This window comes from Rhinoraja longicauda, chromosome 4 (assembly GCF_053455715.1).
Source record: "Rhinoraja longicauda isolate Sanriku21f chromosome 4, sRhiLon1.1, whole genome shotgun sequence".
In the NCBI taxonomy this organism is placed as follows: Eukaryota; Metazoa; Chordata; class Chondrichthyes; order Rajiformes; family Arhynchobatidae; genus Rhinoraja; species Rhinoraja longicauda.
Genome location: NC_135956.1, coordinates 52,854,499 through 52,882,487, shown reverse-complemented (window position 1 = coordinate 52,882,487; position 27,989 = coordinate 52,854,499). Strand labels below are relative to the sequence as shown.

The 27,989-nt window shown below is 39.8% G+C and overlaps 1 protein-coding gene across 5 annotated transcripts in view; it reads left to right on the top strand.

Moving 5' to 3' along the window:
• LOC144592762 (protein MTSS 1-like) overlaps positions 1 to 27,989 on the top strand; it is a 138,542-nt gene that overhangs the window by 96,307 nt on the left and 14,246 nt on the right. For all 5 annotated transcript variants that reach the window (XM_078397734.1, XM_078397735.1, XM_078397732.1 and 2 more), the window contains exons 5-7: positions 2,107 to 2,198; positions 4,163 to 4,237; positions 21,789 to 21,946. In XM_078397734.1, the coding sequence (XP_078253860.1) occupies positions 2,107 to 2,198; positions 4,163 to 4,237; positions 21,789 to 21,946 (325 nt within the window). The remainder of the gene's footprint in view (positions 1 to 2,106; positions 2,199 to 4,162; positions 4,238 to 21,788; positions 21,947 to 27,989) is intronic.

The window sequence follows — 27,989 nt, the reverse complement described above, 5'->3', positions numbered from 1 at the left end:
GAATAACTTGATTTTCTTTTAATTGTCTTATTTTCTATTCTGGTTAATTATCTTGTAGGTGATCCAGTTTTAGAAGAGTTTATTCTGATGACGTTTTGAGTGAAATGTATGAGCTGACCCAATTCATTTTCCCCAATTTTTTTCCAAACTGCCAGGTACAGTGCCCTCCATAATGTTTGGGACAAAGACCCATCATTTATGTGCCTCACATGTGGTTAAAGTGCACATTGTCAGATTTTAATAAAGGCCATTTTTATACATTTTGGTTTCACCATATAGAAATTACAGCAGTATTTATACATAGTCCCCCCATTTCATGGCACCATAATGTTTCGAACACAGCAATGTCATGAAAATGAAAGTTTAGTATTTTGTTGCTTATCCTTTGCATGGTTCATGGACATCAACAATTGCTGGGTGTCTTCTCTGGTGATGCTCAGCCAGGCCTGTATTGCAGCCATATTTAGCTTATGCTTGTTATGCTTATTTAGCTTATGCTTAGTTTTCTCTTCAACTTATAAAAGGCATGCTCAATTGGGTTCAGATCGGATGATTGACTTGGCCATTCAAGAATTTACCATTTTTTAGCTTTGAAAAATTCCTTTGTTGCTTTAGCAGTATGTTTGGGATCATTGTCTTGCTGTAGAATGAACCGATGGTCAATGAGTTTTGAAACATTTGTTTGAACTTGAGCAGATAGGATGTGTCAATACTCTTCAGAATTCATTATGCCACTACCCAGCAGTTGTATCATCAAAGAAAATAAGTGAGCCAGTACCTTCAGCAGCCATACATGCCCAGGCCATAACACCCCCACCACCGTGTTTCACAGATGAGGTGGAATGCTTTGGATCTTGGGCAGTTCCTTCTCTCCTCCATACTTTGCTCTTGCCATCACTCTGATATAAGTTAATCTTCGTCACATCTGTCCACAAGACCTTTTTTCCAGAACTGTGGTTGCTCTTTTAAGTACTTCTTGGCAAACTGCCACCCAGCCATCCTATTTTTGCGGCTAACCAGTGGTTTGCATCTTGCTGTGTAGCCTCTGTATTTCTGTTCATGAAATCTTCTGAGGGCAGTGGTCATTGACAAATTCACACCTGACTCATGAAGAGTGTTTCTGATCTGTCAGACAGGTGTTTGGGGGATTTTCTTTATTATAGAGAGAATTCTTCTGTCATCAGCTGTTGAGGTCTTCCTTGGCCTACCAGTCCCTTTGCGATTAGTAAGCTCACCAGTGATCCACATCCACACTACATCTTAATGATGTTCCAAACAGTTGTTTTTGGTAAGCCTAAGGTTTGGCTGATGTCTCTAACATTTTTATTCTTGTTTCTCAGTCTCATAATGGCTTCTTTGATTGACTTTCATTGGCACAACTTTGGTCCTCATGTTGATACACAGCAATACGTTTCCAAAGGTGATCGAAAGACTGGAGGAAAGACTAGGTGCTGAGAACTCTCTTATACCTGCACGAAGGAGGCAATTAAACACACCTGAGCAATTACAAATGCCTGTGAAGCCATGTGTCCCAAACATTATGGTGCCCTGAAATGGGGGGACTATGTAAAAACACAGCTGTAATTTCTACATGGTGAAAACAAAATTTATAAAATAGCTTTTAATAAAATCTGACAATGTGCACTTTAACCACGTGTGATTTTTGTTTTCTATTATAAATCTCAAATTGTGGAGGACAGAGGCAAATAAATAAATGATGGGTTTTGTCCCAAACATCATGGAGGACACTGTATCATCAAACTACATGTGTGAATATCTGGTTGACAAATCTTTTAATTCCAATTGTAACATTTTTTATCCTTTTTTAATGTTACCTTAAGCTGTTGTACAATTTATGGATTAAAAAGATATCGAAAGGAACACTCATTTTAGATTAGTATGCACGTTTTGATGATCTGGAGATGTTTCATGTGACATCGATTTAGTAGTCCTTAAAGGTAAAAGCAGTTGATATTACCAAGCAATGTGTTTATTGCCATTATAATTAACGCCTTTTAATTAAACGTACACAATGAAATATTTCATTCTTCTTTGTCTAACAAAGCAATTGCCTTTTTTGGGTTTAATGCAATTTGGTTCATCTAGATCTTTGGTCGATTGCCTGATAAATCCACTGCAGGATCAAATGGAAGAATGGAAGAAAGTGGCCAATCAGCTGGACAAAGACCATGCAAAAGGTACACTGAACAAAAAATACCTCGATTTACAATAGAATTTGAACAAACATTTTTTTAAGAAGAAATTGCATTTGTGAAACAAAATCCTGCAATTTGCTAATAATTTAATTAAATACTTGCCTTTCTTTGTGAGTTGGTATTTATTCCAGGTTAGCCAAAATGATGCATGCTATTGTGTAACATCTTGTTCAAGAGGAATGTTGATGGCAGGCAGTTAGAAACATAAAGATGAACTCATCTTATTTTGTACACAGATTATAAATTGCCCTGTTTTAAGTTAAAGTAAGGCTTCCTACCTTGAAATCTACTTCATTTGATTGTGGTAAATCTATATTGGTATAAATTCAAATTAGAAAAACATAGAAAATAGGTGCAGGAGGAGGCCATTCGGCCCTACGAGCCAGCACCCCCATTCATTGTGATCATGGCTGATTGTCCCCAATCAATAACCCGTGCCTGCCTTCTCCCCATATCCCTTGATTTCACAAGCCCCTAGAGCTCTATCTAACTCTCTCTTAAATTCATCCAGTAATTTGGCTTCCACTGCCCTCTGTGGCAGAGGATTCCACAAATTCACAACTCTGGGTGAAAACGTTTTTTCTCACCTCAGTTTTAAATGGCCTCCCCTTTATTCTAAGACTGTGGCCCCTGGGTCTGGACTTGCCCAACATTGGGAACATTTTTCCTGCATCTAGCTTGTCCAGTCCTTTTATAATTTTATATGTTTCTATAAGATCCCCTCTCATCCTTCTAAACTCCAGTGAATACTAGTCTTTTCAATCTTTCCTCATATGTCAGTCCCGCCATCCCAGGGATCAATCTCGTGAACCTACGCTGCACTGCCTCAATTACAAGGAAGTCCTTCCTCAAATTAGAAGACCAAAACTGTACACAATACTCCAGATGTGGTCTTACCAGGGCCCTATACAACTGCAGAAGAACCTCTACTCCTATACTGAAATCCTCTTGTTATGAAGGCCAACATTCCATTAGCTTTCTTCACTGCCTGCTGTACCTGCAAGCCAACTTTCAGTGACTGGTGTACAAGGACACCCTGGTCTCGCTGCACCTCCCCCTTACCTAACCTAACTCCATTGAGATAATAATCTGCCTCCTTGTTTTTGCCACCAAAGTGGATAACCTCACATTTATCTATATTATACTGCATCTGCCACGCATCTGCCCACTCACTCAACCTGTTCAGGTCACCCTGCAACCTCCTAACATCCTCTTCACAGTTTACACTGCCACCCAGCTTTATGTCATCCGCAAACATGCTAGTGTTGCTTCTAATTCCCTCTTCCAAATCATTAATATATATGGTAAACAGTTGCGGCCCCAAAACCGAGTCTTGCGGCACTCCACTTGCCACTGCCTGGCATTCTGAAAAGGACCCGTTTACTCCTACTCTTTGCTTCCTGTCTGCCAACCAATTTTCTATCCATGTCAACACCCTATCCCCAATACCATGTGCTCTAATTTTAGTCACCAATCTCCCGTGCGGGACCTTATCAAAGGCTTTCTAAAAGTCGAGATGCACTACATCCACTGACTCCCCTTCATCCATTTTACTTGTCACGTCCTCAAAAAATTCCAGAAGATTAGTCAAGCATGATTTCCCTTTCATAAATCCATGCTGACTTGTACTTATCCTTTTACTGCTATCCAAATGCACCGTTATTACCTCTTTAATAATTGACTCCAGCATCTTTCCCACCACCAAAGTCAGGCTAACTGGTCTGTAATTCCCCGTTTTCTCTCTCGCTCCTTTGTTGAAAAGTGGGATAACATTATGATTTCATTATGAAATTATGAACATTATGAAATTATATTTCATATTTTCTAAATAAACAAATATATACTCAGATTAACCTGACTTGTGATAATTTTCAAGAATATGCAAGTAGTTGCGATAGGTAACCAAAAATTGTAAAATGTACATCTTAACATGGGTTTCCTTTTAGAATATAAGAAAGCTCGTCAAGAAATCAAGAAAAAATCATCTGATACATTGAAACTTCAGAAAAAAGCGAAGAAAGGTACTTGATTTCAAAATGACGATTTGGCTATTTCTTTCTTACAAATAGATGTTCCTTGTTTTTTCAAGTATATTTTATTATTGGATTTACCACACAAGCTCCATTGATTTTTGGAACAAGTTCTCTACGCACCTCAATGGTATACTCATGAAGTTATAAACATTGAATTCATATTAACCTAGCCAGAGGTTGGGAGACAAATCAATTCTTTTTTTTTACAGAAGAATAAAAATCAGTTAGATTAATACAGGAGTAATTGTTTATTTATTCTTACTGGTTTCAAATGCAATAACATATATATTCCTCGTTAAACCTGTTTTCCTGTAGTGACCTTTCTTAAGAAGCATTTCACATCTGTTGCCTGGGTGGTAACTTTTTTTGCATTTCACAGGCATTCTTTTTACACGGCGTACTTCATTGAAAATCTTTTGTGCAAACTAATCTCTGTTGTCTGCTCTATATTTTTCTCTGCCATTCTTCTCAAGAATGTAAGTGGGAAAAGACTAGTTGGTCCATCGAGCATGCTACTGAACTGATCATAGCCTAAACACTTTGCTATTTTCTACCATTTTCTCTTTGGTCTCTTGTAGTTTTAATACCGTATATGTCAATCTTCACCTTAAATATAGACAAGCGGACTCCACAGCACATTGGGGTAAAAAATTCCAAAGATTTACAACTCAGAAAAAAGAAAAATTATTTAAATCCCCTCCTGATATGGGCGACTTCTTATCCTGAAACCATGCCCCTTCATTTGTACTACCCCAACTAAAGGATATGGCTAGGAAAGAAAACTGCAGATGCTGGTTTAAATCGAAGGTAGACACAAAATGCTGGAGTAACTCAGCGGGTCAGGCAGCATCTCTGGAGAAAAGGAATGGGTCTCTCCAGAGATGCTGCCTGACCTGCTGAGTTACTCCAGCATTTTGTGTCTACCTAAAGGGTATGGCTTCTGAGTATCTATCGTGTCAATCTTTCAGAATCTTTACTTTCGACAAGAACACCTCTTATTCCTCAACATTCCGATCAGTAACGGCTTATCTTTTCTTCATATATCAACCTCTTCCTCCCAGGGATCAGTTTTATGTATCTACTCCACATTGCTGTGTAGGAAAGAACTGCAGATGCTGGTTTAAATCGAAGGTAAACACAAAATGCTGGAGTAACTCAGCGGGACAGGCAGCATCTCTGGGGAGAAGGAACGAGTGACATTTCGGGTCGAGACCCTTCTTCAAACTGATCAGTACTTCACATTGCTCCTTTGTGAGCATATCTTCGATTAAATATGGAAAGTAAAATTGTCTGCTAAACTCCACTTGAAGTTTCACGATTAGCTTGTAAACTTGCATCAGGATATTTCTACATTTTAAATACCATATTCTTTGCAATAAAGGCCCATACTCCATTAGTCTTCCTTGGTAATGTACCTACATGCATCATCCCTGGGTTTGAAACACCCCAAATTGTAATACGACTATTTGAAAGACGGGTGTGATGGATCGGAATGGATTTGCCAGCTACTGAGAGGCTGCAGAAAGCATTTTCTGCAGGATGGAGCGGTGCATTTCTTCTTGCCTTATCTTCTCCCCTCCCACCCCACCCCACCCCCTCTCCCTTCATCCCCTTGATGAATCACAACAGTCGATGGCTGGTTGAGCCAGGTGGATCTGGAAGTGCTGAGCAGACTCATTTGCTTGCTCACTGAGTCAGTGAGGCCAGCTGGCGGCCACTCTTCCCACTGCTTTTCACTCTCCTTTCACAGCTATTTCTGTGATCCTCTCCCACACTGTTTCTGTTCATTTCCAACTGACGTGTGGTTGTGAGGAACGGAATTCTTTTGTAACCTGTGGTCTACCTGTATGGTGACCTTGTTTCATGTACCAGGACTCCAGATCCCTTTGTACTACAGTTTTAAAGTCTTACTCCATTTAAATAATTTGCTTTTTCATTGTTCCTTTCAAAGTGGATAACTGCATGTTTCGCTATCTGCCATCTCTTCCACTCTTTAAGCAACCTATTTCACTTTGCAGCTTGTTCTGTCCTCATAATTTGCCAGCCTTCTATCTTTGTATCTTCAAATTTGCCTACGGTATAATTTGACTGCTTTATCCAAGTAAATAAATAATTTATAAATAGTTGAGATTCCAACACTGATCCCTATGCTTCCATCTAGTTACTGATTAACAGTATCTCTCATCTCTCCCTGCCTTCAGTTAGGTGTCCTAAATGTATTACTCCCAAGCCCGTGTGCGCTAACTTGTGCAGTAACCCTTTATGTGGCAACCTGTTCCATGGCTGATGGAAGTCCAAAGACACCACGTCTACTGGTTTGCTTTTATCCAACTTGTGAATTGCATCCACTAAGAAATCAACTTAATTTGTCAAATACAATTTATCCTTTGTAAAACTGTTGACTGTGCTTGATTGTTTTGTGATTTAAAAAATATATATCTTGCCATTAATTTCTAATGGATTACAAAATTTTCCTAGTTGCAAATATTGGGCAAGCTTGCCTTCAGCTTTTTGTCTCCTTTCTTTCTTTGTTAATGTTGTATTTGCAGTTTCCTGATTCTTTGATGTATCCAGGATCAAAGGATTTTGGAAGATTACTCCAAAGCATCCAATACCTCTTTAGTGAGTTCCTTAACATTCGATCATGCAGGCCATCAGGTATCACTGAGCGTGACCATCACACAGGAACAATTCAAGAATGTTTTGTCATTTGTCCCGAAATGGAAAGATGAAATTCTTTCTTGTAGCAGTGCAACAGATATGTAAACACAGTACTCTGTAAATGCCATAATAAACAACAACAAAAAGTACTGTGTGTGTTTATGTGTGTGTGTATATATATATATAAATATATATATTTATATTTGTAGTCCCTCTGGAGCAGGGATCATTTCCTTCCATTCTGCCTATGTGCGTTACAAGGTTAATAACGACAAAGATGGAACTGCAAGTCTCTTCCATAATTGTGGCCCAGGGAAGGCAGGTTGGTTAGATAGAGGTGGTGCTCCACATATATTTCCTATATTTCCACTCTGTATTTCCACACATGCTATTTAGATTCTTAATACCATCCCCAATGCGTTTCCACTTTGAACAGTCATGAGGCAGAGATTCCCAAGGCTTGGGGATATTGGATTTCCGCAAGGAGGCTTTCAGCACATCTTTGAATCTTTTCCTCTGTTTGCCTTACAGCCTCTTCCCATGATAGAGCTTGTAATAGTGTCTATTTTAGGCACTCAAATCGTTATATTTAAAGTACATTTGAAGAAAAAACATTGGAAATCTGTGTATTTAGTTTTTGTTTTACTTCTCCAAATATCAAGATCATGCCGTTTTCAGCTTAAAACTTTTTTAATATTGTTTATTTTTCTACAGTTCATTGTGTGCTAATGGAATTAAATAAAAATACATTTTACAATTAAACTATTTGCATGAAGTTAAAGTATAGGATTTTTTATCCTTGGCCCTTTGAAGCTGAATTGAGGAAAACTAATGAGTAAATCTATCAATTTAATAAAGATAACAAGTAGAGGCACATCAGGATGCCTCAGATCTATGGTACCTGCATGCAGTGGATTACCCTGGACTTCCATATATCCTGGGCAATCACAAATGTGAGAAATAGATCATTTGGAGCAGGCTGGGGTCTGCTTTTGGTGCCGGGGTATCTTGGTACCTGTGGTAGAAAGGGCAGTAACAAAGACTTTTGGTACATTGGAGTCGCTCAGTCAAGTTATTGAGTATAAAAGTTGGAAAGTTATGTTAGAGTTGTACAAGACATTGGTGAGGCCACATTTGGAGCATTGTGTTCAGTTTTTGTCATCCTGCTATTGGAACGACATTACTGCACTGGAAAGGCCACAGAGAAGATTTATAAGGATGTTGCCAGGACTTGAGGCGCTGAGATATTTGAAGAACTTGGTTGGGCTTGGATGTTATCCTTTAGAGCACAGAAGGCTGAGGGGTGATCTTACAGCGATGTACAAAATCATGAGGGGAATTGATTGGGTGAATGCACAATTTTACCCAGGATAAGGGAATTAAAAACCAGAGGACATAGCTTTAAGTGAGAGGGGCAAAATTTAATAAGAATCTGAGGGGCAACTTTTTCAGAGTGTGCATATATGGAACGAGCTGCCAGAGGATGTATTTGAGGCAGGTATTGTTAAAAACATTTAAAAGTCACTTGGACAGGTACATGGATACGAACGGTTTGGGGGGATATGGGCCAAATGCCAGCAAATGGGATTAGCTTAGATGTGGCATTTTGTTTGGCATGGATGAATTGGATGGAAGGGTTTTCCATATTGTGGAACTCTATGACTCTAGCGTACATTGTAGCCTTTTTATTTAGGTAAGTACCTGACACAAATCCTTTGTCCAGGCAACTAATAATGCAGCTCTTAAGTAAAACAAATCTGGAGAAAATCAGCGGGTCATGCAGCATCTAATTGATTTTTTAAACAAAATTGTCACATGTCTAATGAACATAAAAACATAGGAGCATAATTAGGCCATTCGGCCCAAGTCTGCTCCACCTTCGATCATGTCTGTTTATTTTTTACCTCTCAGGTGGGCTGAAGGACTATTTCCACGCTGTATCTCTAAACTAAACTAAATAAATGCTAACATTGCATTTGCCTTCCTTACTCTCGACTCAATCTGCAAATTAACTATTTGTGAATCTTGCACCAGCACTCCAAAGTCCCTTTGCACCTCCGATGTCTGAATCCTCTTCTCTTTTAGAAAATAGTCAACACCTTTATTCCTACTAAAGTGCATGACCGTACACATTGCTATGGTGTATTCCATCTGTCACTTCTCTGCCCACTCTCCCCTCTTGCCCGAGTCCTTCTGCAGATTCCCTATTTCCTCAACACTACCTGCCCCTCTACCTACCTTTGATTCATCTGCAAACTTAGCCACAAAACCATCAATTCCATCATTCAAATCATTAATATACCATGTGAAAAGTAGCGGACCCAACAACGACCCCTGCGGAACTGCCAACCAGAATCTTTATTGCCACTCTTCGCCTTTTGCCAGTCAGCCAATCTTCTATCCATGCTAGTACCTTTCTCCCATCTAGTTTAACAACCTTGTGTGCAGCACCTTCTCAAACGCCGCCTGAAAATCCAAGTAAACAACATTCACTGACACTCCTTTGTCTATCCTGCTTATTACTTCCTCAAAGAATTCCAACAGATTTGTCAGGCAAAACCCTGCTAACTTTGGCCTATTTTATCATGTGCTTCCAACTATCCAAAAACCTCATCCTTAATAAAAGATTCTGAAACTTTACCAACCACAGAAGTCAGACTAACCAGCCTACAATTTCCTTTCTTTTGCCTTCTTCCCCCCTTAAACAGTGGAGGTACATTTGTGAGTTTCCAGTCCTCTGGAACCATTCTTGACTCCAGTGATTCGTGAAAGATCACTATAGCTATCTTTTTCAAAACCCTGTCCAACAGCTCCAGATGACCTTCAGACTTTTCAGATTCCCAAATACCTTCTCCTTAATGGTACTTGCACTTACTTCTGCCCCCTGACTCTCTTGAATTTCTGACATGTTGGTATCTTCCACTCTGAAGACTGACACAAAAAACGTATTCAGTTCATCTGCCACTTCTTTGTTTCCCATTACTACTTCTCCACTGTTATTTTCCAGCAGTCCAATGTCCACTCTTGCCACTCTTTTACTCTTTATATATCTGAAAATAACTTTTGGTATCCTATTTAATATTATTGGATAGCTTACCTTCATATTTCGTCTTTTCTCTACTTAATGCTTTTTTAGTTGTCTTCTAATTATTAAAGGCTTCCCAAATCTCTAGCTTCCTGCAAATCTTTGTCATATTACATGCCTTCTCTGTTGCTCTTATGTTGTCTTTGCGTGTCAGCCACGACTGCCTCATTCTCCCCTTAGTTTGTTACTTTCTCTTTGGGTTGAAAAGATCCTGCGTCTTCCGAATTACTACCAGGAACTCCTGCCATTGCTGCTCCATTGTCATTCCTGCTACTTCCTTCCCCCTTCCAATCAACTTTAGCCAGCTCCTTCCCCATGCCTCTGCAGTTATCTTTAACTCAACAGTAATACAGACACAACTGATTTCAGCGTTTCCTTCTCAAACTGAAGGTTGAATTCTATGATATAATGATGTCTGCCTCCTAGTGGTTCCTTCACCTTAAACTCTCTAATCAAATCTGGTTCATTACAAAACACCAAATCCAGAAATGCCTTTTTCTTAGTTGACTCCGCTTTGAGCTGCTCTAAAAGGCCATTTTGTAGGCATTCTACAAAAATTGCTTCTCTTGGGATCCCATGACCGCAGTAACATTGCCTTATTGCCTTTTCTATCTCCTGATGTAATTTGTACCCTATATCCAGGCTGCTATTCAGAGGCCTGTATATAACTCCCATTGGGGTCTTTTTACCTCAGCGGTAGAGTTGCTGCTTTACAGCGAATGCAGCGCCGGAGACTCGGGTTCAATCCTGACTACGGGTGCTGCACTGTAAGGAGTTTGTACGTTCTCCCCGTGACCTGCGTGGGTTTTCTCCGAGATCTTCGGTTTCCTCCCACACTCCAAAGACGTACAAGTATGTAGGTTAATTGGCTGGGTAAATGTAAAAATTGTCCCTAGTGGGTGTAGGATAGTGTTAATGTACGGGGATCACTGGGCGGCACGGACTTGGAGGGCCGAAAAGGCCTGTTTCCGGCTGTATATATATGATATGATATGATATGATATGATATGATATGATATGATATGATACTTCTTCTGATCTTATGTTGTTTCTTGCTAAGGATTGGATTTCATCCCTTACCAATAGAGCCACCACACCATCTCTGCCCACCTTCCTGCCTTTTTGATAGGATGTGTAACCTTGAATATTCAGCTCTCAGCTCTGATCTTTCAGCCACTCTGTGATGCCTGCATTGTCTTACCTGCCAATTTCTAACTGCGCTATAAGCTCATCCACCTTGTTTTGTATACTGTGTGCAATTAGATATAAACACCTTCAGTCCTGTTACACATTACTCATCTTTTTAAATTGGTCCCTATGTTGGACCCATGCCTTTTTAAACTTCCTGTCCGATTTCTTATTCTGGACACTTTGCTAACTCTCCTATGCTCTCCATCCCTTTAACATTATGCATACTTTTCCAGTCTGTTGAACCCACCCCTCACTATTTAGTTTAGAGCCCTATCTACAGTCCTCGTAATGTGATTTGGCAGGAGCCTGGACGCAACAAGGTTTGGGTGAATCTATCCCATCAGAGCAACATCCTTCTCAAGTACTGATTCGAACCCACTCCTTCCACTCTAATCTTTGAACCATGCATTTAACTCTCTAAACTCATCAACCCTTTGCCAATTTGCTCGTGGCTTGGGTACCAATCCAGAGATTATTGCCTTTGTGGTTCTGTTTTTTAATTTAGTTCCCTGCTGCTCAAATGTTCTCAGCAGAACCTCTTTCCTTGTTCTTCCTATGTTGTTGATATCAACATGGACCACGATAACTGGATCTTTCCTCTCCCACTCCAAATTCCTCTGCGGGTCAGATGAGATGTCCTGAACCCAGCCTTCAGGACTCTAAATCCTTGTGACAAACATTGTGTGAATTCCCTTGATTTATACTGTCCCTAATCCCTTTTTAAACTCCCCGCTGCTGCTGCTCCATCTCCGGGCTTGAAACTGACTTGGTTGCTAACTCAACACTCCTCTCCTCAGCCCTTCCTGCCAAAGGAGAGAATGGTGTCTCCACTAGATCTTACCAACTTTGTGGACAAAATAACCTTAACCTCATTGAGTTCAAATTAATCACATGATTAAGTTCTGTTTTGATTTTCCTCCTAGGAAGTTAATAACATTTTTCTCCTTAATACTACATCTGCCAAAATGTTGCTATTCGCCTATCTACATCCTTGTACACTATTCACAATTTACTTTCCAACTTAACTTTGTATCTTTGGTACATTTGACTAGATGGTAACAGTGAATGTGTATAAAGGGTGGACATTCACTTTATTCTCCCCATCATACGACCTCATTCTAACTTAACATGTTTATTTTTTTTCAATTCTGATGAAGCATCACTAACTTGAAACATTAACAGTTCCCTCTCCTCAGAAAACTGCAGATCCGTTGAGTATTTCCAGTTATTTATTTCAGGTTTGCCAATGTTTGCAGTTTTTGATTTTTGCATCTTAATTAAATACTTATGCATTGAGGAAATCAATGCTGACATCTATGGATTTTCCACATGACTGAAGTCTGTTATCTGCATTAACACTAGTTAATTACTTCTGTACCTTTTCATCGGTTTTTCTAAAACAGTGTTGAGAATAGGATATTATACTCCAACCAAGATAACTTGCTCACCCTCATTTGTTTAATTTATGCAGTTCTCTACATATTTAATGGGATCATTTTAAATTAACTATTTTAATTTCCATTATTGGCATGATGTAGATTTATTCAAAGTAATAGTTTTACTTTGTTCAAATCTACAAATGTACTCTTTGATAAAATTTGAAAACAGGTAAGTAATGGCAGCAGTGACTCTGGAAATCATAGTATTAGCATGTGAACATTCACAGTCTTTTCCTTTGGTAGTCTTTCACACTTGAGGATAACTTGTTAATTATCTCCGTGTTTGTTCACAATAATTTTACATCACCGAAACTCTGGACTGACTGGTCTGCAAGGTGAAATGTTTAGATGCCTCTGTCTTGAGCCTGACATCTTGTTTCATCTTCAACGTCTTTCTGAGTAATTTGTAGTGACACGGAATAAAATTAATTCCCATCGACTTGTCCCAGAGTCATACAGTGTGGAAACAGGCCCTTCGGCCCAACTTGCTCACACCAACCAACATGCCCCAACTACACCAGTCCTACCTGCTTGCGTTTGGCCCATATCCCTCTGAACCTATCCTATCCACGTACCTGTCCAAATGTCTTTTAAATGTTGTGATAATGCCTGCCTCAACTACCTCCTCTGACAGCTCGTTCCATATACCTATCACCATTTGTGTAAAAAAAAAGTTGGCCCTCCGGTTCCTATTAAATCTTTCTCCCCTCATCTTAAACCTATGTCTTCTGGTTCTTGATTCTCCTACTTTGGGTAAAAATCTCTGTACATATACCATATCTATTCCTCTCATGATCTTATACACCTCTATACGATCACCCATCATCCTCCTGCACTCCAAGGAATAAAGTCTCAGCCTGCTCAACCTCTCCCTGTAGCTCAGGCCCTCGAGTCCTGGCAACATTCTCATAAATCTTCTCCGCACCCTTTCTTACTTGACAACATCTTTCTTATAACAGGGTGACCAAAACTGAACACAGTGCTCTAAATATGACCTCACCAATGTCTTGTACAATATTAACATTACCTCTCAACTTCTATACTCAATACTGACTGAATGTTTTATTTTTGCAATGATTTGAAATAGGAAAAGGCAACAAAATCTGGGAATAAACTATACTTAAAATTGTAGTTAGTCTCGTGTTCACTTTTTGACTTTGGCAAAAATGGGTTTATAATTTTCCCCACATTAAGACATATTTATATTTATATGAATTTGTCACCCAACTTTTTGTATTGTTGTTTGTAAAGATACTTAGAATGAGCTAATATGATACCTAAATGCCATGAATGGGCATGTCGGTAGTATGGGCTAATTAATATACCTTGTAGAAAATATAGCCAAGCATATAAATTGTGCAAAACACCATTAAGGTTAGTTTAACTTAATATTTTTCCTCTTTTTTTATATCAAATTTTGCTGTTCCCTATCTTTCTGCTAGCTGATGTTTTTGGTAAGTTGAGCTCTGCCCTGTTGGTTGGTGATTAAACTTTTGTGGGATACATGTATATAAATAATATTCACCAGTAACTGCTGGTCTGTTTCTTCCCTTTGCCTCTTTTCCCCCCTCCTCCCACCTTGAAAAACCATGTGAATATCTAAACATTTAAGCATAGGACGTGCAAATAAGCATTCTATTGTGTCATACATTGAAGTAAATCTGATTTATGAAATAGGTTCTTGAAGCTCCAATATAATTGGAAACTAGAGTAAAACAAATGTATTATAGTCATACCTAAATAACATTTAACTTTTGGGGTTAATACTTATGATATTGTAAATCTCTAAAGCTGTTTAATATGTCAAAATATCATTCATACAAAATGTAAAGGATTATGATGGTTAAAGGTTAGACCTGCCTTATGCATTTCATGTTCACCAAAGTTACAGAGATGCTTCAAAGTAGAATATGGTAAAACTGAAAGACATTGGATTTCATTTCAATGTAATGTTTTCTGACAAATTTAATTCATGCATTCATATGCGCACGCTCATTAGAATTCACCTTAATGTGAATGATAATTTGATGAATCTGAATTTGTTGGTATTAGGTTTTAAAATTATACATTATATCTATACCACCATTTATCCATTTTAATATATACTAGGCGGGTGTGCACCCATTGGGTGCAAATATGCGAACGATCCTGCAAGCGCGGCTGAGGGGGTGGATGACGGGAGTGTGAGATAATGGGGGTTGAGGAGAGATGGAGTGGGTAAGAGGGGGAGGGGGAGGGGAGCAGGGTGCATGGGTGGGGGGTTGAGGGATCAGGGGGGATCGAGTGGGTGAGGGGGGGATAAGGGAGGTAGAGGGGGGGAAGGGGGATGGAGTGGGGGGGAGGGGGTTGAGGGGGATGGAGAGGGGGAGTGGGGGGGAGGGGGTTGAGGGGGGATGGAGTGGGTGTGGGGGGAGGGATAAGGGGGATCGAGTGGGGGGGAGGGGGGATGAGGGGGACGGAGTGGGTGAGTAAGAGGAGTGGGGGAGGAGAGGGTGCTGGACCAATGCAGAAGTTTTGGGTCCCCCGGGGCCGTGAGTGGGGACAGGGAAGGGGAGAGGGAGCTACTCGCCTCTGCCCCATGTGGCCAGTGGTGCAAGCAGAGTGAACCATGGATCCGAAACGTCTCCTGCAGTGTCCTGTTGGGTGCTTACCTCTCCCGGGAACGTGTGCGGGCGAGGGGGGACAGGGAAAAGCCACTGGCCTCGGCCCAGTTTCTCCTGCGGGCCTCTCCTGCAGACCGGGTAATCCTCCCGCAACTGACGATCCTGCGGGCCCGGCAACCTGTGGACCCGTTGCCGGGCGGGGAGTGTCCCCCGGGTCCATGGGCGGACGAGGGGGGGACAGGGAAAAGCCACTTAACTGGGCTCCATGCGTCCAGCGCTGATCGGCGGCGAGCGGCGGGGAACAGTGGCAACGGCCATCTTGTTGGACCCTCTGCCGCTGTCTCTTGCGCTGCACCACGGGAGGAAGGTCAGGGGCGGGGCACGCCAGGACAGGCGGCGGTCCTCCCAGGGAGGGGTGTGGGGAGCGCATTTGTTAAAGTTAGCACCCACCTACCCCCCCCATTGGCCGCGACTCCTTTCCCCCCCCTCTCTCATTGGCCGTCACTCGGGCTGGTACCATTGTGCCGTCATACGCTGAGCTGGGCGGCACGGTAACGCAGCGGTAGAGTTGCTGCTTTACAGCGAATGCAGCGCCGGAGACACAGGTTCGATCCTGACTACGGGTGCTGCACTGTAAGGAGTTTGTACGTTCTCCCCGTGACCTGCGTGGGTTTTCTCCGAGATCTTCGGTTTCCTCCCACACTCCAAAGACGTACAGGTATGTAGGTTAATTGGCTGGGTAAATGTAAAAATTGTCCCTAGTGGGTGTAGGATAGTGTTAATGTACGGGGATCACTGGGCGGCACGGACTTGGAGGGCCGAAAAGGCCTGTTTCCGGCTGTAGATATATGATGATGATATGATATGGCAAGCTATCGGTTTAAAAGGGTAATTTTAAAACTTTAAAACCTCTCTTGCGATAGATAACATGCTAGCCATCACTAGCAAGGATGAAGTTGTATTTTTTAAATTCTGACACTTTTGGATTTACAGACCAAGCAGAAGAGCTTTATTTACCAGAAGCAGGTGTCTGAATTTCAGGAACACAATGATTTTGTTGGCATTTGAGTTTGTCTCACTTTCCAGTGCCCTCTCCTGAAAAACAAAACTTCAAAGGACTTACATTTACGTTACAATGATTATCATTGCTTGATTATCATCCTATACCTCTCTATCAGAAAAATTATTTTTTTCAGAAACATTTCCATATTTTTGCTGGTTAAAATAAAGCTGTGGTTCTAAAAAAAATGGACCCATGTGCAGTCTTCCTATCATAGAAACATAGAAACATAGAAAATAGGTGCAGGAGTAGGCCATTCGGCCCTTCGAGCCTGCACCGCCATTCAATATGATCATGGCTGATCATCCAGCTCAGTAGCCTGTACCTGCCTTCTCTCCATACCCCCTGATCCCTTTAGCAAAAAGGGCCACATCTAACTCCCTCTTAAATATAGCCAAAGAACTGGCCTCAACTACCTTCTGTGGCAGAGAATTCCACAGACTCACCACTCTCTGTGTGAAGAAATGTTTTCTCATCTCGGTCCTAAAAGACTTCCCTCTTATCCTTAAGCTGTGACCCCTGGTTCTGGACTCCCCCAACATCAGGAACAATCTTCCCGCATCTAGCCTCTCCAACCCCTTAAGAATTTTATATGTTTCTATAAGATCCCCCCTCAGTCTTCTAAATTCCATCCCAGTCTATCCAATCTTTCCTCATATGAAAGTCCCGCCATCCCATGGATCAATCTGGTGAACCTTCTCTGTACTCCCTCTAAGGCAAGAACGTCTTTCCTCAGGTTAGGAGACCAAAACTGCCCACAATACTCCAGGTGCGGTCTCACCAAGGCCCTGTACAACTGCAGCAGAACCTCCCTGCTCCTAAACTCAAATCCTCTTGCTATGAATGCCAACATACCATTCGCTTTCTTCACTGCCTGCTGCACCTGCATGCTTGCTTTCAATGACTGGTGCACCATGACACCCAGGTCACGTTGCATCTCCCCTTCTCCCAATCGGTCACCATTCAGGTAATACTCTGCTTTCCTGTTCTTGCCGCCAAAGTGGATAACCTCACATTTATCCACATTATATTGCATCTGCCATGCATTTGCCCACTCGCCTAATCTATCTAAGTCACTCTGCAGCCTCCTAGCATCCTCCTCACAGCTAACACTGCCACCCAGCTTCGTGTAATCCGCAAACTTAGAGATGTTGCATTCAATTCCCTCGTCCAAATCATTAATATACACTGTAAATAACTGGGGTCCCAGCACTGAGCCTTGCAGTACACCACTAGTCACTGCCTGCCATTCCGAAAAGGACCCGTTTATTCCTACTCTTTGCTTCCTGTCCGCCAACCAATTTTCTATCCACCTCAACACTGAACCCTCAATACCGTGTGCTTTAAGTTTGTACACCAATCTCCTATGTGGGACCTTGTCGAAGGCCTTCTGAAAGTCCAGATATAACACATCGACTGGTTCTCCCTTATCCACTCTACTAGTTACATCCTCGAAAAATTCTATAAGATTCGTCAGACATGATTTGCCTTTGGTAAATCCATGCTGACTTTGTCCGATGATTTCACCACTTTCCAAATGTGATGCTATCACATCTTTAATAACTGACTCTAGCATTTTCCACACTACCGATGTTAGGCTAACTGGTCTATAATTCCCCGTTTTCTCTCTCCCTCCCTTTTTAAAAAGTGGGGTTACATTAGCTACCCTCCAGTCCTCAGGAACTACTCCAGAATCTAAAGAGTTTTGAAAAATTATCACTAATGCATCCACTATTTCTGAGGCTACTTCCTTAAGCACTCTGGGATGCAGCCTATCTGGCCCTGTGGATTTATCTGCCTTTAATCCATTTAATTTACCTAACACCACTTCCCGACTAACCTGGATTTCCCTCAGTTCTTCCATCTCATTAGACCCCCGGTCCCCCGCTATTTCCGGCAGACGGTTTATGTCTTCCTTAGTGAAGTGGCCTTTGCAAAGCCACTCATAGAGTCTGAGGTGAAAGAACTTCAGCTTTGAGATCATGATTTCTTGCCTCAGAGACATTGCAACTCTGCAAGACTTTCCTTACCCTGCAGCCTGCTGATTCTTTATTGGGATCCTGGTCATGATCTCCCTATCACTTCCTATTTACAGCAGCACTTTGTTTTCTCTTTACAGCAGCACTGCTTTGTTGAACTTATTACCATGGAGAAATCTCACACCAGATTCCCATGGTTGCTGGTAATACATCTTTGTATATCTAATGCTATTATTACCCCCCTTTAGTTTTGATTCTCTTCAGTTTAGGAACACATTCTGAACACTAAATGCTTGTATATCAGTAATGATCTCCTGGTCGGGATTAATATTAGATAAAACAAATATTACTTCTGAGCAAATGAAATGCAACAGAATTTTCTGGATTGCCTATAATCTGTCAAAATGAAATTGGTTAACAAATGCTATGGTGTTGAGTTAGCCGAGTTAAAATAAGGGATGTTTGGAACTTAGAGTGTAGAAGGTTAGCTTGAGGATGATATATATATTTTTTAAATCCTTTGTCACCCTCGATTTATGAGCTCAAGTCTTGAAAAATAGCTTGATCCATCAACCACAGAAATGACTGGCATTATAAAGCAACGTAATATAGAAAAAATATCACAGTACATCACACAAGTCCTCAAACAAAATTTAATGTCAGGTAAAATAAACTTGTTTAAAGGACGATTTCCAAAAAAGGCAAAATCAACACCATCTGAAACTTTTTTACAATGATTTCAGTTTGGGAAAAGAAATTAGGAGTTTGTAAAGAGCCTAAATATGGAGGAAATGTGGAGGCAGAAATTATTTTAAAGTTTTTAAACAGCACTCGTCAAATGTTTTTTTCCCAAAGCACATGACAATAAAATACCACATAAAATAGATTTAATTCAACTATAGAACATAGTACAGTACAGGAACTGCATCTTCGTCCCAGAATGTCTATGTAGAAGATGTTAAGACCATCTCCTATCTGCCTGCACATGATCCATATCCCTTCATTCCTAGCATATTCTTGTGTCTATCCAAAAGTCTGTTAAATGGCTTTCATATTGTGCCTCTGCCACCACTCAAAAAAATGTCGTGACAAATTATTATAAATCTTAATTGTTATAACCTAGATAAATCGAATGTGGGCTCATCAAACTGTTTCAGATTTAGATGGGTTAACCCAGATTACTCATTATTTAGGATGTGATATTGCAAATCATAAGGACTTTTGTCGTGCACAGAGGTAAATGTCAATTGAATTGCACACATAAGGGATGCATTTTACATTTCCTAAAATAACCAATGCATTCAGCATATCAAATTTTATGCCTTCATTCAAATGTTTTACCCAAGGTTATGCGTAGCAATATGTAGAGCATTGTGTATTACTAAGTTGTTATGGAAAATGAGGAAGTATATTCTGGTGAATGAGAAATGGGATTGATAATTCAACAGTAACAAATTCAATGAAATCTATAAATAATATTTCATTGTGATTCAATAACTGCTTTCCAAATTAAAACATTTATATTAATTTAAGAATTACAACTTTTATACATGATCTCCCAATTTTAAAATGTTTAATTTCAGAACTGTTGTTTTAATTATTACTAAAGCTAGGATGATCCAAGCAATATTAATACTAGTATCAAAAAATCTACATTTTTACTGAGTTATGATGAGATTATAGTGAGAGAAACATTCAGGAAGCTGGCTAGAGGGATCAAAATAACTGCAGAACATATTCTTAAAACATCATAATCCTTTACAAATCTTACCATTTGTCCGACAATTTTTTCCCCCAATGGACAGCATGCAATGGTACCATTTCTTATTTAATTCAGGTTCAAAAGTACATTTCAGTGTACATTTTAATTTCATCCAAATCATTTTGCTTTCGTGACCAAGGTTGAAAGGATCGTGGAAATGCGTGTTACTTGGATTGGATCTATGAGGCAAAGGGAGCTGAAACAACTCTATACCTGCAGTGGATGTTGTTCCTTCCTTTACCCCTACACATCCCCTCCTAAAGTTATCGTCTGTGTAGTAGCCTTGTTCGTGGTTTATTGTTCCTTCTGCATTACCTTCATGTTTTGTGAATGGATTGTACCCTGGGGTATCACTGATAATACAATTATAGCGGCACTGTAATTTATAACATTCAGCATGTTAATGATGTCTCATCCAAGTATTTCACTGTGGCTCTACTTCAAAAATGTATTGGGTGTGCTTTTGATGTTTTGTAATGTATAAATATGTTGGGAATGGAGCACGTTGCAGTTTTTGTTCCAGTTTGATTTATGGTCAGTTTAAACGTGCTTTTAATTTTAACATAAAAAAGGCTTCATGATTGTAGCTAAAGTTATTAGAACTCCTGATTAAAAGGTTTTATAGTCATTATCTTTACTCATTTTTTTTGGATAGCTGAGATTTTAATGCAGATGATTGTTTTACCTTCCTGATAAGGTCCAAATAAGTTGCAGGTAACCCTTGCCTTACGATCGCTCAACAGAAATTTGCCCTTGCATACTTCAGAAAACACCACTCCAAACTTTTAGATAACAAAAAAATTGCTGTTACAGAATTTGTAGGGACAAAATGAAATAATATCAAATTTTATCTGCACAGATATCAAGCATTTTTAGACGTACAGATGACGCAGTTTCATTATAGAAAATGGTGATATTAAACACGTTGGGTTAACTTGTATTTTACCACAAGGCTGGTTGCAACTTCAAGCAAAATATTAACAAAATATAGTTGATTAATCTTACTCATAGCCAACTGGTTTCTGAAAGAAACAAAAGAATAACTGGACCCATATGGTTATGAAGTAGATGACATAAACAAATCAATCATATTCAGTTGTAAAACCTGATTTTCTGATGATAAGTGTGCATTATTTGAGAATCAATACTACAACAGAGACATAGTCATAACATTTGTGTTAGAATGTTTTTATTTTTATCTATTTTGGGTGGGAAGCTGAGGGTTGTACTAAATAGTATTTTTTTCTAATCTTTTGATAATATTTTGGTTTCCATTTTGTTGGGGTACATTTTAAAGGCAAACAAAAACCTAACTGAGCTGATTTGTGGCACAGTGTAATTACTGTAATACTGTACTAAAATGTTTGTGATTTCTTAGAATAAAGACAGCTTACAAGTTGGATATTCAAAGTAGCATTGCAAAGGAAGGCATGCAAGATAGCAAGCATATATTTCCTTAATTTTAAATACCTTGGTACCAGTTCTAACTACTTCTAAAGTAGGAATCTTATGCAGCTCAAATTTAAAGATAGAAGAGTAAAGTTCAAAATGCTTACTTTTAATTTAATTCCTGACACCACCTCTGACAGATGCTCACCTGCATGAGTGAGCCATGCAGATGGTGACAACCCAGATCTCATCCTTGTGCTCAGCCAATTCAGTTGAAGGCAAAGTATTGGAAATAATGAAACTAAACACTGGCAAAATAAAAGAAGGTGATTTTTTTTGTTTGAAATTATAATTATTTCTGTATTTTTAGGAAAAGGAGACATTCAACCTCAGCTGGACAGTGCTTTGCAAGATGTAAATGATAAATATCTTCTGCTCGAAGAAACAGAAAAGCAAGCTGTTCGTAGAGCTCTTATTGAAGAACGTAGTCGCATCTGTGCTTTTGTTTCAATGCTGCGACCCGTTGTTGTAAGTTTCCTCGTCTGTTTTAGTTGGATCAGATGTTATTTTATCATTGCTCTTGTAAAAGGTATGCACATTATTATGGATGAATTTCCAAGCTTGCTACTTGGGAGGTTAAACTAAACAGAATAACAATTTCTGGGATCCTTAATGTACTCTCTTTTCAGGCTCAGATTGTTTCCCCCATTGAGCAAACAACAAAATGCTACAGGAGCCCAGTGGGTCAGGCAGCTCCTCTGATGGGAATGGATAAAGGATCTAAGGACCAGTGGAACACTCTCCTTGTTCCATCTGTTTCCCAACCCCATCTATTTTCCAACTGTCCTCACACCCCCAATCCTTCACCCCGAAGAAGGGTCCGAACCTGAAATATCATATTTCCATTACCTCCGCAGTTGCTGTCTGGTCTGCTGAGTTCCTCCAGTGCTTGTTTTTTTGCTCAAGATTCTAGCATCTGCAGCTTCAATCTTTAATTTCACCATTATTACTTTTGTACAAGCTTTATACTTTAATAGAAAACGGCTGATATTTTACCTTTAGTGCCTTCCGGTCATTCCAAAGCAATAACATCAAAGGAATACTTACAAACATTGTCACTGATTATAATGTAAGGAAATGCCCCAAATTGTGTAAAGCGAGTCTCAAATCTGAAATAAGATGTGTTGGGGAAAATCTATTTTATACATACTTAAAGCTTAAGAAGAAAATATTGCAGATCTTCCTTACACACCTAAGAGATGGTTACGCCTCAGTTAAGTATTTTTCTAAAATGTGCTTTTGCATTTATACAGCGCTTCCCAATAATGCACAAAGACAGCAATGTGGAATGTGTAAAAATATGAGTCAGGAGGACATTTACTGAAACCTCATCCCTAAGTTAAAATTATGGCCGACACCATTTTGAGGTTAAAACATGATAATCGTATTCTAGTATTTGTGTAAGAATCTTCAAATACTTTCCACTGGTTCATGCTTTTTTAAATTCATTGTATTTCGAATCCCAGTTGCTTTGCATAAAAATCCAAGTAATCCAATTTAATAATTGAAAGAAGCTTTGTTACAAAGAAGGAAGATTGTTTTAATTTACTCCCAGGGATGATTTAAGCAGCAGTATCACCTGCCGCTCTAAACTTTAACCTTTCCAGCAGTTTCTCTGTTGGTTCTCTTCAAATCACCTCATCTGCCTATATGTTTTTGCTCTTATCTTAATTAATTAATTAATTAAATTAATGCACTTATCTATTGTTAAACCTCTAAAGCCTGCCGCAGGTTCCTGGAAAGAGCCAGAAATGGTTGCAGATCTTAGCCACTGAAGCAAGTGTTAAGAGGTAATGTGAAATCATCTCTGCAGTGCACTGGCAGGTGCAAGACTAAAGAAATAGCGCAGACCTTGCTTGTGCTGTCATGCAAATGAAAGTGCATTTGAAAAGATTAACTCTATTAATCTTCAGCTGACTTCAGAGCAGGATGAACTGCAGATGAGATCATTGGACATGAAGATTTATCTTCAGACTGCTCCTATTTATGGAAATGATATCAGCACGGTTAACATATGGAGTGTGTAAGAAGGAACTGCAGATGCTGGTTTAAATCGAAGGTAGACACAAAATGCTGGAGTAACAGTGGGTCAGGCAGCATCTCTGGAGAGAAGGAATGGGTGACGTTTCGGGACGAGACCTTTCTTCAAACTGATGTTAGGGGAGTGGGCGAGACAAAAATAGAATGTAGTCGGAGACAGTAAGACTGGTAGGAGAACTGGGAAGGGGGAGGGGATAGAAAGGGAAAGCAAGGGCTATTTGAAGTTAGAGAAGTCAATGTTCATACCGCGGGGGTGTAAACTACCCAAGCAAAATATGAGGTGCTGGTCCTCACTCTGAGAATGGAAGAGGCCCAGGACCGAACGGTCAGATTGGCAATGGGAGGGGGAGTTGAAGTGCTGAACAACCTGGAGATCAGGTAAGTTAAGACGGACTGAGCAGAGGTGTTCAGCGAAACGATCGCCGAGCCTGCGCTTGGTCTCGGCGATGTAGAGAAGTTGACACCTGGAACAGCGGATACAGTAGATGAGATTGGAGGAGGTGAAGCATATGGAGTGGCTTAGCTGGGTCAAACTACGAGGCAACAAATCAACGATATACCTGCAGCTTTAAATTTCTTGCCAGCAGATCAAATGGAGGGAAATTATTGTACGAGCATTAGAGACCTGATAATCTCCAAGCAATTAAGCATCAAATTTAATTGGCAGACTTTTTCATGAGTTAAATTACATGTTTTTTAGTTCTTCCTATAATGTTTTCTGCCTTTTTTCATACTCGGAGAGAGAATTAACTCTTTTTAAACTTTACGTAGAACTTCTATTACATAAAAATCAACATTTTATTACACAAAAATGATCTATGCCTGAAAGCTTGACCTATTTGTGCACATCAATCACGTGTAAATCACGCACTCAAGCCATTTTACCAACATTTTTTTTCTGGATCATACCCATACCGACCGATCAAAAAGAGAGGCCATTGTTTTTGTCTGTACTAATCACGTTTGTGCAGATTATGATTTTTGTGGCATCAATTGCATACCTGATGATGTCACAGGCCATTCTTTCTATATTTCCAATATCCCTGGCATCGGAGATTTCTCATGCAACCTGTACTCTTTGCTCCTTGTGTTGACAATTAGTGCATGTGGAGTGTAGGAGAAAACAGAGGATCAATGTGAACAATGCAAAGATTTGAAGAAATTGATACTAAACTTGATTTATCTGCTGTGAAAGAAATGCAGCTGTGACAATGTAGGAGATGCAAATAAGAAAGTTAATGGTATGGAAAAGATAATTGAGAATATTTAGAAGTAAAAGATTAAGATAAAAGGAACAAATTCAAGGTAGTTAAATATAAATTCAGGATTGATAGCAAGATTTATTTTATCTAAAAAAATAGGAACACTGATAGGAATAAGTCATCAGATATTGAAGCCAACTGTACCATTCATCAAGATAATGGCTGATGTTAAGAATGCAAATCCCTGGCAAATCACAATCCACATTAGTGATTTAGTGATGAGCTTATATGTCAAATTTCCAAATTTGCTGTTGATACAAAACAAAGTGAGATTATGAATAAAGAAGAGGATGTAAAGAGAGTTGAGTGTGATTGTTACTGAGGGATTGTGAAGTAGTATGTGTTCATCCATTTTGGTGCTCAAATCAGAAAGACAATATTTTATTTGATTGGGATATAATGATGCTCAGAGAACTAGGTTTTCTCGAACCCCATGAAAGCTGCTGTGCATATGCAGCAAGTAATTATGAAGGCAAATGAAATGTGGTCCATTACTACAAAATTTCAGTGCAGGAGTAAAGTTGCCTCCCTACAGTTATTTCGGCCTTGGAGACCACGCTTGGAGTGTTCAGTTGTGGTCTCCTTTTTTAAAAAAAAGGTTACTACGTTAGTGAATTTTCTGTATTAGGTTAAGTAGACGAGGCCTGTATGCTTGAGTTCAGACGGTTGGGAGGCCATCTCAATGAAACTTCAAAAATTCTTATGGGACTCAATATGGTGAGTTCATGGAGAATATTTCCACATGCTGAAGAATCCAGAACCGAAATCACAGTCTCAGAATAAGTGGCAAACCTTTCAGTACTGAGATGAGTGGTAAATCTTCAGAAATCTCTACTCTGGATGGCAGTGGAAGCTGTCATTGAGTTTATTCAAACTAGATCAATGAGTTTTTGAATGGTGAAGTAATTGAGATATAGGGATAGTACAGGGGAATAGAACTAAGGTAGAGCATTGGCAGTGTTACTGATGAATGGCAGAGGAGACTTGAAGGACCGAATAACCAACTCCTGCCCTTCACTTTTTAAAAAAGTTACTAGTACATGACATTTGTATGTGAATAAGAGTCATGGAGTCAACATCAAGGTCTTTTAGGAAACAATTGGATTCCACCATGTGGAAGCATTAAGGTCTTTCTTGACCTTAAACTTCAATGAGGTAAATTACTTTCTATCTTGTGACCATTAGAGAGATGGGCTGTGCATCAATACAAAATGAAGTCAAATATCTTTATGTTGCCATGAAATCATATTTGAGTAATGCCTTTATATGTACACCATCTCAGGATGCTTTACAGAGGCTCTATCAAACAAAATTATATGCTGAGTCATGTAAAAGGTAGAAGAACTGAAGGACTGAGACATCCGGGGACTGAGAGCTTAGTGAGGGTGAATTCCAGAGTTTGTAGTCTTGCTGGCTGAAGGCCTAGTTGGCAGTAGTGGAACAGTTAAAATAGGGGATGCTCGAGGTTAGAAGTGGAGAAGTGTTAGTTGTTATTGCTAGTGGAGGATCGAAGTCAAAATGATTTATATGCTAGTAAGATTTATCAAATCACATGGAAATGTAGTTGTTTTTTTATTGTAAGACACTGTTCTTAAGCATCTATTATAACACCATCTTCCAACATGAATATTTAAACAGCCCACATGAGCTCTCCCTCGCATACGTCTAAAATGTAACACTGTCAAACAGCCCTTGGGTCGATTTCATGCTTCACTTGGATTCCTTGCTATAGCCAGTGACGTAGGCATAGTTAGTTCAGCTTGCCTTCACATCATTCATTTCCATTGGCTTTTAAGTGACAAGTTTCCATTTGTGAAAGATTGAAATGGCGTAGCACTCTGTACAGGGAATCTGGGGGAAAAACAAGCAGTGATGTGTTGAAAAGTAGTAGATTGATGTGTTAAAGCACTGTAGATTCTCAGTCACGAGATATGACTTCAGTATATTTAATTTTAAAACCATTACTAAAACATGAAAAGATGGGGAGTCAGTGCAAAGAAAAGATTTTAAAATATTTTAAAATCTTCAATTTAATTAGAAGCTAAAGGAAGGATGGTCCAAGGAAGGAGGACTGCACAGTGGCCATGGAAATGTGGCCATGCCCATGGAAGGAGGATGGCACAACGGCACAGCAGTAGAGCTGCAGCCAAAATTATCTGGAACAAACCACCCTCAATTATTCCTGCTGCTGCCACTGGACTAAGTATTCACTTGCTCCATTCTTGGCAGATTGTTATGTAGATGCTTTGAGCACTAGGATGTGATGAGGAGCTTACCATATTAATCTTGCATCTACTGCTGTTCGGATGAGTTTTAAACTCTTACCAACCTTTAGATTATGGAGTATTTCCTAACAAATTTTGAAAGGCTTGTCTGTCATTACTTACAATTTTACTAAAACTCCAGTTATAAATGGATTAAGACACAATGTGCTGGAGTAACTTAGTGGGTCAAGCAGCACCTCTGGAGAATATGAGGAGTGGTATATTTGGTCAAGACCCTACTTCAGACTGATTACCTGTAAGCTTTGTAGAAATTACATTACATCATCTTTCTTTTCATCCAAATTAGCAGACGGGTGTGAAGTTTCTGTACTTTGTAAGTAGAAAGTATTTACTGAAAACACTGAAAATGTCAACCAATCAGTTGGAGGGGGCAGGGGTGTATGGCTCAGTGCAAATAGTATATTGTATATAAACAACTTTTGTCTGTTTAGTTTAGTTTACAGATACAGTACGGAAACAGGCCTTTCAGCCCACCCAGCCTGCACTGACTAGTAATCCCGCACATTAACACTACCCTACACATTAGGGGCATTTTTTAAAACATTTATACCAAGCCAATTAACCTCCAAACCTGTGCGTCTTTGGAATGTGGGAGGAAACCGAAGATCTCTGTGGAATTCTCTGCCACAGGGGACAGTGGAAGCCAAATCACTGGATGGATTTAAGAGAGAGTTAGATAGAGCTCTAGGGACTAGTGGAATCAAGGGATATGGGGAGCAGGCAGGCACGGTTATTGATTGGGGACGATCAGCCATGATCACAATGAATGGCGGTGCTGGCTCGGTCCGAATGGCCTCCTCCTGCACCTATTTTCTATGTTTCTATCTCGGAGAAAACCCAGGCAGGTCACAGGGAGAACGTACAAACTCCGGACAGACAAGCACCCGTGGTCAGGATTGAACCCGGGTCTCTGGTGCTGTACGG